A 9,876-nucleotide genomic window follows, 5' to 3' on the forward strand; every position below is an offset into this window, starting at 1 on the left:
TATATATATATATATATATATATATATATATATATATATATATATATATATATATATATATATATATACACACACACACACACACACACTACAATGGCTTATAACCCTAGTGCATGCTGCAACATTTCTGCAAAGAACAAAAGAGAAATCATGTGTATTTTTGTGAGTGCATGTTATAAGCATACATACATATAGATAGATGGTTAGATTTTTCTTTTCCAGATAGATGATTATATTTTTCCCTCTTGTTTTTGTTGTTTTGTTTTGTTTAAATTTGATTTGATATTTTTGAGATGAGGTCTTAGTAGCCTTGGCTGGCCTTAAACTGCCTAGGTAGCTCAGGCAGTCTGTAAACTCAAGGCAATACTCCTATCTCAACTTTTCTAGTGTTGGTGTTAATGCATGAATTATTGTGCCCAGCTACATGTGTCATCTTAACTGAGGGAAAGGTGAACATCATAGCTCTAGGGAGTTCTTAGGCTATGTCACTACTCGACACAAAACTGGAGAGACAGCTCTGTTAAAGATATGATGTACCCCCGCCCTACTGGGACTAGAGAATGACTTGTTTCATACCTCCCAGTGCTCCACTCCCAGTCCATCCGGTTGGACTTGTCTGTCTCCTGCACCATCCAAACCTTCCAGAAGACCACTGGGTCGAGGTTATTTAGACAGAATCCACTTCAAAATGGAGTTAGACACAATGACTTTATTTAACTTTTTTCTTAAGAACTTGGATCTGGCATGTAACATTACAGCTGGTCTCAGAAAAAGTTCAAATGGTAAGTAAGAGTCAAGAGGTGCCACTGAATGTTCTAGAAGGAAGTTTCCATTTCCAAGCTCTGGTGTGTTGTTTCTCCTAGCATAAAGTGCATCTTCAGTGAGCTCCACTATGGTGACCATAGTGGAATTTGGAGGATGCTACGTTATGGTGACACTGTAATAGGAAGAAAGGCAAGAACACAATCCGAAATGAAGAGACAGAGCCTGAAAAATAAGGGTGTGTGACTCCTATCCCATCCCTTCAGAGGTCCCCCTGGACTTGGGAAATTGAGTCAACTTCCTTTATGGTGCAGGACCCAGTTGCACTATGGATATCGACAGTGCTGGCATCAGAACCTGGAGAGGAAAAGAGGAGGCTGTGTTGGTACTGAGGTTTTAGAAGTCTTTCTATTGTTTTGTTGGTACAGGGTCATGTGTCGATGAGGCTTGCCTTAAACTTAATATACAATCAAGAATGACCTTGAACTTCTAATCCTCCTGCTTCCCCCTCCAAAGTGCAAGAATAATAGATATGCACCATTATGTTCATTGTATATAGTGCTGGGGACTGAACATAGGACAACATGCTAGCTAGCCAAGCTCTGTAATAACTGAGCAAAGTTGCCAGCCCATAGAAGTCCTTCCTTCAACTTCACAAAATGCTGCTAGTACTAGAACAAAATGAAATTTTTTCTTTCTTTTTCTAGAAAGAAAGGAAAGAGAGAAGAAAGGAAGGATGGAAGGTTCTTAGTCAAATCTTAGCATCTAAGGCTGGCTGTAACGGTACATGCCTTTAATCCCAGTTTAAGGGAGGCAGAGGCAGGCAAGTGTCTGTGAGTTTGAGGCCAGCCAGGTATACATAGCAAATTCCAGGACATCTAGTACTACATAGAAAAACCCTGTCTCCTGATAGACTAAGATCAGATGAAAGGGGAGAGGACCTCCCCTGTCAGTGGACTGGGGGAGGGGCATGGGTGGACAATAGGGAGGAGGTTGGGATTGGGAGGAGCCGAGGGAGGGGGCTATAGTTGGGATACAAGGTGGATAAACTGTAATTAGCAAAAAATAAAAAAAGAAAAACCCTGTCTCAAAAAAATAATCGACATCAAAGTTGTGTGGTGGTGACCGATCCCTTTAATCCCAGCAATTGGGAAGCAGAGACAGGAAGATCTCTGTGAGTTTGAGGCCAGCCTCTTCTACAGAGTGAATTCTAGGACAGCTAAGACTACAAAGAGAAACCCTGTCTCAGATAGATAGATAGATAGATAGATAGATAGATAGATAGATAGATAGAGCGAGAGAGAGAGAGATGACATGAATGTTGCCTGTGTGTATGCATTTTAAAAAGGAGGAAAAAACCCCTCTACATCATCCCTTACTACATTTAAATCTATTCATTCAGAAAAAAAGGAAAAATGGAACGAACCCTACAGAAATATTTCAGGCAATTGACACATGGTTCCAGAGGAAATGTGAGTTTAATTAATGTGACCCTGGAGCCCTGAATGTGTTATGTGGGATTAACAAACAATAAAGAGTCCATCCATGGGAAGTTGTGACATACACAGTCACAACTGCCTGGCTACCTGCACTCAGCTCCAGGAAGCCCCCAAAAAAGGAATCTATGTTCTCTGTAAAACTCCCTCTTGTCCTCACACACAGTGCCACCAGCTTTCATCTTGCAACTCCTGTCCTTCAGCACCTGGAAGCACCGAAAACAATCTCTCCATCTTTCAAAGGCTGTAATTTAAACACATATCAAGATCCAACCTACAACAGCACATGCCTAATGATGCTTTGCCAAGCCAGTTTTGTTTTTATGATCATAAATTGAGGCTCTAGATACAATGACTGAGTGACAAAAGATGTTTCTCATATGATGACATAGTGCACACATCCAAGTAATCTCTAAGTTATTTGGTGTTCATTTCATGAGAAGCTGAAGAAGACCTTTCTCTCTGGCCTTGATGTCTGGAACCTGTGTGAGCATGAGAGAGAGCCAGCCATGTTTTGCTTCTAAAAGCCATTGCTAATTTTTCTTCAGAATAACTAATTTTGTAACATCACATTCTCTCTTTAGTTTCCAGCAAGGAAGCTCAAAAACAAAGTAGTCACACATTTTAGTACCCTCGTGAGGTTCATTTCACCTGGCTTTCCTTGGATCTCATCATTGTTCTCTAGTCCTGTTCTATTTCCTTACTAATCAATTTTCCCTTTGTTTTAGAATATGACATGACTTACAGACAGCAGTCACAACACAGTAAAAAGGGTGGGAAAGTAAGCTCAATAAACAAGATAAAAATAAAACATTCTCATCAAGGGTCACCCTGCAGGTCTACTTAATCATTAGACCAGCACTCCTTCCTTCCGGGTAGCAAAATTCTTTGGAACAAACAGTAGACTTATTCCTTTGCTCCCAAAATACCCAGGAGCCCTGGCTCTGAGCCAAGGTAGAAACTGGATATGGAGAATTCAAAGACAGAAGTCATGAATCAAAGGGGGCTTTCCCAGTATGCATGTGCAAACAGTCTCTAAGCCCCACCAGTGGATCTTGCTTACTTCTGCAGCCTCTGCTATCACTCCTATCATCCCTCAGGCATACTGGTCTACCTCTCCCTCCTCCCCTTCTAAAGGTATGGTCCTGCCAAAAGCAATTCCACAGCTTTTTTTTTCTGCTTGTAAAGCATCTCTCAATTTTCTCATGACCTGCTGGCTGGTGGTGATGCATGCCTTTAATCCCAGCACTCAGGAGGCAGAGGCAGATAGATCTCTCGTCTACAGAGTGAGTTCCAGGATAGCCAAGACTACACAGAAAAAACCCTGTCTTGAAAAAAAAAAAAAAACCAGAAAAAAATGTTTTGTTTTGTTTTGTTTTTCTCATGACCCTCTCTTCTATGTTTTATTTCAGTCTCAATTCATGATGTTACTTCATCCATCCAGAAACTTCTGGGATACCCTATCAAAAAATGAGCGCCACACCTCTCTGTTTTTAGTGGTACCCATTCTTAACACATCAGTTATTGAACTCAGAATCTTGTACATGTTAAGCAAGCTCTTTGCATTTTAGTTATACCCCTTGCACCCTAAACAGTTTTGGTTCATAGTATTTCTCACTACTTGCATATCATACTACATAATTACTGTGGACTTCCTATAGTCATTTTCTTTCTTCCACTAGAATGGAGTACTCAATAAATGTATTGAGTGGATATAGTTGAGGTCAATGCCTCAACAGCAATGAAATGTGCCTTTGGAAGCTGGAGCAGCATTAAGACTGATGACCTAACGAAGGGAGAAAGAGTAACAGTTTGAACAGAGGCAAGCATCATAACGAAAGATTACTCTAATGCACAGGGGTCACCCACTGTGGCCTTTTGAGGAAGCAGCAGCCAGACCTTCCCCAGGGGCAGAGCAGATAAATCTGAGATGACACAAGAGTGGTGAAGACAAAGCAAATGTGATCCCCTCAGGGAATCTAGAGAAGGGAACAAAAGAATGATGTTCGGCCATAGGCTCTATATAGCCAGGCTCTGATTTGAGTGTGGGTGCCATCAAGGGTAATGGAGAGCAACCATCTGGCTAGAGTGGCCAGATACTAGCTGGGAAGGCTTTTAAAAGCTTCCAGAAAAGCACCGCTGTAAGAGAGGCTGGCTGAAGGCATTTGAAAAACATTTTGTTCTCACAGGGTCACCCTGTTTATGAACTCATCTTGGGTGCATGAGAACTTATGAGGGATATTTGTAGTTTTGTTAAAAATGATCCATCTGGTATTATAAAATGACTTGTGATCAAGGTCTTTGCTGAGAATACTTCCCCATGACCTCACCCTTGAGGACAAACTCAGAGTCACATGATTTTGTAAAGTGTCTGGCCTTTCATTCCCTACCCCCATCTCTATGGAGAACAGTGATGCCTAAGGACTCTCAAAGCCAACGCTTCAGAAATAAAGACACCTGAGCTTAGCGTCCTTGTCCTAAGTCAGACAAGGGTAGAGTGGAGTCTAGCAAGCCTGGGTAGCCTTGGGCTTTTTTTCTGTCTTATCGGTGGACTCCATGAAGAGAAAGTATTGACAGAGCAGAGCAAGACTCTGGAGACAGTTCAGCATGGCTGCTAGGCTATTGGTTAGTTCCTTATTCATGCAGTCTATTGATATTAGGTAAACAAGACATAATGATATCAACCAACTAATTCCCAGCAATGATGTTCTGCACCATCTGTGGCCAGGAGTAATAGAACCAAGCAATGGTGAACACAGTTCTTTTTATGATGGAATAATATTTTATTAGATAGATATACACTTTTTTCTCACTCTGGAGACCAGAGATCTATCCGCCTCTGCCTCCTGAGTGCTGGGATTAAAGGCATGCATTACCACCGGCCAGCAGGTCATGAGAAAATTGAGAGATGCTTTGCTAACCTCTTTTTTGCTTGTTTCTTTTTTTTGTTGTTTGTTTGTTAGAAAAAAAAGGGGGTTTTCTGTGCAATATCTCTGGCTGTCCTGGAACTCTCATTGTACACCAGGCTGGCCTCAAATATATAAAGATCCACCTGCCTCTGTCCCCTCTACTACTACCACCACTACCACCCCCCACTGAGTGCTAGTAAATGCATGCATCACCACACCCAGCTAAATCTTTCCTCTTAAAAGTTTCTTTCCTCTGAGTTTTTGTTACTGCACAGATAAGTAACTAAAATATCACTAGACCATTTAAAACAGTATGAACCAAAAGAGATGTGAACATTTTTTAATGCACTCTAGCATTCTAAGAAGCAAAACACTTATGTGATTTAATTTCTGCACAACAGCGCTCTTTGTTCTTTGCAGATCTATGTATGCAAATTCCTGCACAGAGCCACCATACAAAATGGTAGTAACTTTACCTTAGAAGTCATTTTAAAGGTTTCTTTAGTTAATGTGTATGAGTCTTTTGCTTGCCTATGTGTACAGACCTGTGCCCATAGAGGCCAGAAGAGGGCATCAGATCAATTGGAACTGGAGTTACAAGCAACTGTGAGCTGCCATGTGGGTGCTAGGAACGGAAATTGGGTCCCCTGCAAGAGTAGCCAGTGCTTTTAACCTCTGAACCATCTCTCCAACCCTTATGAGTCATTTTAATTTTGCTATTTTCAAGGTAAGGAAGTGTAAACTTAATACCTTCACCAGACCCCCACTTTATACTTTCACAGGCAATGCTTTTGGTTAATTTTTCCAACTTAGTCTGTGTTTGAAGAAAGCTTCTAAAAACAACCCTAACCCAGCAGATAAACAAACAATACTTCACTGTGGATTCTAAACTGACAGCTGCCTTTCCCCATTTTCTTTTAATTAATAAATTAATTGGACAGGGTCTGTTGTTTTCTTCTGTATATTTACAGTGCTGGGGGTAGAACCCAGGACCTTGTACATGCTAGACAAGTGCTCTATTACTGAACTATACCTCCATCCTAATAACTGCTATTTTTACAGAAATTCTTTTTTTCTTTTAGAAAGGTTCTCATTTGCTTTACTTTTCCTCCATTTTTTTTTTTTTTTTTTTTGCCAGTCAATGATGGTGCATGACCTTAATCCCAGTTCTTCAGAAGCAGTGTCCAGGCTCTGTGAGTTTGAGGCAAGCCTAGTCTACAGAATGAGTTCCAGGATAGCCAGGACTGCACACACAGAGACCCTATCTCGAAAAAACAAAACAAATCAATATTTTCTATCGTTTTTCTATTAATTAAATAGAATAATTTTAACTGTTTTGAACTTGTACAATAAACCATGAGAGCAGAGTTTATAGTCCCTGCTACAAACCCATGACAAAGCTCCTAATACAGGGCCTGATGGAGTTCTTTTTTGTTGTTGTTTTAGTTTTTTGAGGCAGAATTTTTCTGTGTATCTTTGGCTGTCCTGGACTTACTTTGTAGACAAGAGTGACCTTGAACTCACAAAGCTCCACCGACCTCTGCCTCTCCAAGGTATGCAGGGGTACACGCCTGTAATCCCTGGCCCTGGTGGAGTTCTTTACAGTCAACAGTAGTTGCTTTAAAAAAAAATCACAGTATGAGTATTTCCATACTATGAAATATTACTCAGCTATAAAAAAGAACCGTGTGCTGACGAACCTTCAAAAAAATTAAGCTAAGAAGTCAGACACAAAAGGACAAATACTATATAATGTGATTTATAGGGAATGTGCAGAAAAATTTGTGGTTGCCAGGAATGGAGAAGGCTGAAAATATAGCTCAGTTGGTAAAATGCTTGCCTAAGGGACATAAAGCTCTAGACAACAACAACAAAAGAATAGGGAGTGTTCATAGCCTCCAAGTGATAAGAATATTCTGGATTTAGACAGTGGCAATGATGGCACAACTTCATGAATATAACAAACTGCACCAAACTGTTTAAAGGATAAACGGATAAATTCTATGGTATTTGGATTATATATCACTGTGGATTCTCTTTTTTTGTGACTGTAGAAGGGTCCCAGATCTTCCTTAATATGCCAGAACCTCTTCCTGTGCTTTGAAAGGTCTTGAGTTAGGACTTGGAGGTGTAGATCTATTTTGTAACAATACCCTAGCATTAGTAACATATCAGGTTCCATTTGTAAAAGGAAAAAAAAAAAAGATCAGCAAAAATGGGCTCCTTAAGGCAGCAGCCATTATGAACAGTGGCCCTGTGTATTTTCCTGTTGGACCTTTTTTCATTTTTAAAGACTTTTTTTCATTTTGGAAGAAAGCTTTCAGCCTATGAACAACACTCCTAGGAAACAGCTAGCTGAAAAAAAAAAAAAAAAAAAAAGAAACAACTGAGATCTGATTAATGCTTTTTGAGGTGAGGGAAGTAGGGTGCAGGGACCAGATGTAGTGAGGTTTATTGTTGTTGTAGAATTTTATTATAGTGTGAAAAACGGCTCAGCCCTTTTAAGCCACCAGGATGGGAATTCGAACACACACAATTAATTCTAAATGCAACATTTTGCCTCCTGCCCCAGGTGGTATCAGTAACTTGGCATGTTGACAGCAGTCTGAATTTGTATGTCCCTTTCCTTCATGAACTACTGGAGCTACATCAGAAGCCTAAAGGCTGCGGTATGTCTGTTGTTGCAGTAATAGCTTGGATGAGACCCTGGGTTCCATTCCAGCACAGCTAGGAAAAGGGAAAGAAATTCCCTAAACACAGTTTTTCTTTCTTGCAAGTTCAGCCAGAACGGTTTCCTTGTTTCCTCTACAGTTCCCCAATACAACCACACAATATCACCTCAGGGCATCAGTCATTGATTTATCTACATATTTTCTCAGCCATGTATTTAAATAGCAGGAAAGCAAAAGAAGATAGAACTTCCCTAGGAAATTCCACACATCTTTTCTCTAAATGGACCTCCCTCTAGCTTGGTATAAATCAAAGCAGTTTGGTGGGACTGTGTTTTGTCTTTCATTGTGTGTATATGTGTCTGTGTGTGTCTCTTGTGTGTAGATGGGGGTGTATGCATCCCGGATAACATGTGCAAAAATGCAAGTTTCTTTAAGTTTTTGCAAGAGAGACATTTTTTTCTGACCCTGGGGGACACTATGCCCACAAAAGACCTTTGCTGATGTATAAAGAGTTTTGATTGTTAAACTCTAGTGAGCTGTGATCAGAGAGGCTGATAACTCTGGAGTGCATACATAACACAGCCTGCAGAATGTAGAAGCAGCTAGCCAAGGATAAAGGGTGCTGCTCTGGAAATGAGAGTTCAGCAACAAACCCAGATGTTTCTACCCATTCTCTATGAGCCAGCTGAGGATGGGGCAAATGTTGTTCTGATATCCCTGTGTAGGCTTGTTATTTAGATTTATTTTTATTTATGAGTATGTATGAGTATATGTCTGTTCAGGTGACCATCCAGACTAGAAGAGGGCATCAGATCCCCTGGAGCTGGAGTTATAGGTAATAGTAGGTCACCAATATGGGTACTGGGAACTAAGACCCCGAGTGTTTTTAAACCTTTCTCTTTGGACTGCCAGAAAATTATAGCAATCAATTAGATGTATATGGTGTTATATTTCTGTAATACCACCATTCAAACAGCTGAAGCAAGATGATTGAATATTAGAGGCTAGCTTTTGTTTTATAGTGAGACTCTGTCTTAAAAATAAGTGAGGGGGGCTGGAGAGATGGCTCAGAGGTTAAGAGCACTGGCTGTTCTTCCAGAGGTCCTAAGTTCAATTCCCAGCAACCACATGGTGGTTCACAACCATCTGTAATGAAATATGGTGTCCTCTCTTGGCCTGCAGGTGGACAAGCAGGCTGAACACTGTATGCATAATAAATAAATAAATCTTAAAAAAAAAATAGGTGAGGGACTGGAGAACTGGCTTAGCGGTTAAAACACTGGCTGTTCTAGCAGAGTTGTGTTCAATTCCCAGCACCTGCATGGCAGCTTACAATACCTGTAACTCCAGCTCCAGAGGGATCTGACTCCACCTCTTGGCTTCCATGAGCACCAGGTATGAATGTAGGGTACAGACATACATACAGGCAAAACAACCATGTACATCAAATGAACTAGATTTCTAAAAGATGGGAAACATAAATAAAAAATAAAAAAAGTGGAAGAAGAAATACTAGAGCATAGTGACATGTAGGTCCCCATTTGTACCACCCTGCTTAATGAAGGACTTGCAGGGAGCTCTGGGGCTCTGCAGTTCACCTCCCTTGCAACAGGACATTACCTTCAGACAAAATGCTCAGCACTTCATCAGAAGTGTGTCCCCCAACACACATCACTTTCCTGGTGTTTTCATGGGGTACACAGGAGCCTACAGGTGACTGGTATGTGCCCTCAATAGCAGAGACAGTCATTGCTTCCCATTGAATCACCATGTTGGGAGGGTGAACATCCAGGTTGCATCCTGTCCAGCCATAGAAAGCCAGAGACAAGAGAAGTCCTTGGGCTGGATTCAGTATTCCCTAGGAAGGAGGGCAAAAGAACACATGGAGGTCAAAGGAGTATAGGAAAAAGGACAACCTTCAGTCACCATAATGATAAATTCCATCCTGCTATGCCCAGTGGTCTGGTTTTCCTCTAAAACATCCAAACACATAAAATAAAATAAAATAAAATAAAATAAAATAAAATAAAATAAAAT

The 9,876-nt window shown here is 40.6% G+C and overlaps 1 protein-coding gene across 3 annotated transcripts in view; it reads right to left on the reverse strand.

Annotated features, from left to right (window-relative positions):
* Gpr143 (G protein-coupled receptor 143) overlaps positions 1–9,876 on the reverse strand; it is a 52,893-nt gene that overhangs the window by 16,001 nt on the left and 27,016 nt on the right. For 2 of the 3 annotated variants that reach the window (XM_055607408.1, XM_055607409.1), the window contains exons 8-9: positions 9,460–9,697; positions 696–1,119 (exon numbers count right to left, since the gene is read on the reverse strand). In XM_055607408.1, the coding sequence (XP_055463383.1) occupies positions 1,025–1,119; positions 9,460–9,697 (333 nt within the window). In that variant the 3' untranslated portion in view covers positions 696–1,024. Of the gene's footprint in view, positions 1–695; positions 1,120–9,459; positions 9,698–9,876 lie in introns of those variants that run through there. The other variant, XM_055607410.1, reaches the window with a different exon arrangement.

The sequence above is a fragment of the Psammomys obesus genome, unplaced genomic scaffold (assembly GCF_907164565.1).
Source record: "Psammomys obesus unplaced genomic scaffold, mPsaObe1.curated_primary_1811, whole genome shotgun sequence".
Taxonomy (NCBI): Eukaryota; Metazoa; Chordata; class Mammalia; order Rodentia; family Muridae; genus Psammomys; species Psammomys obesus.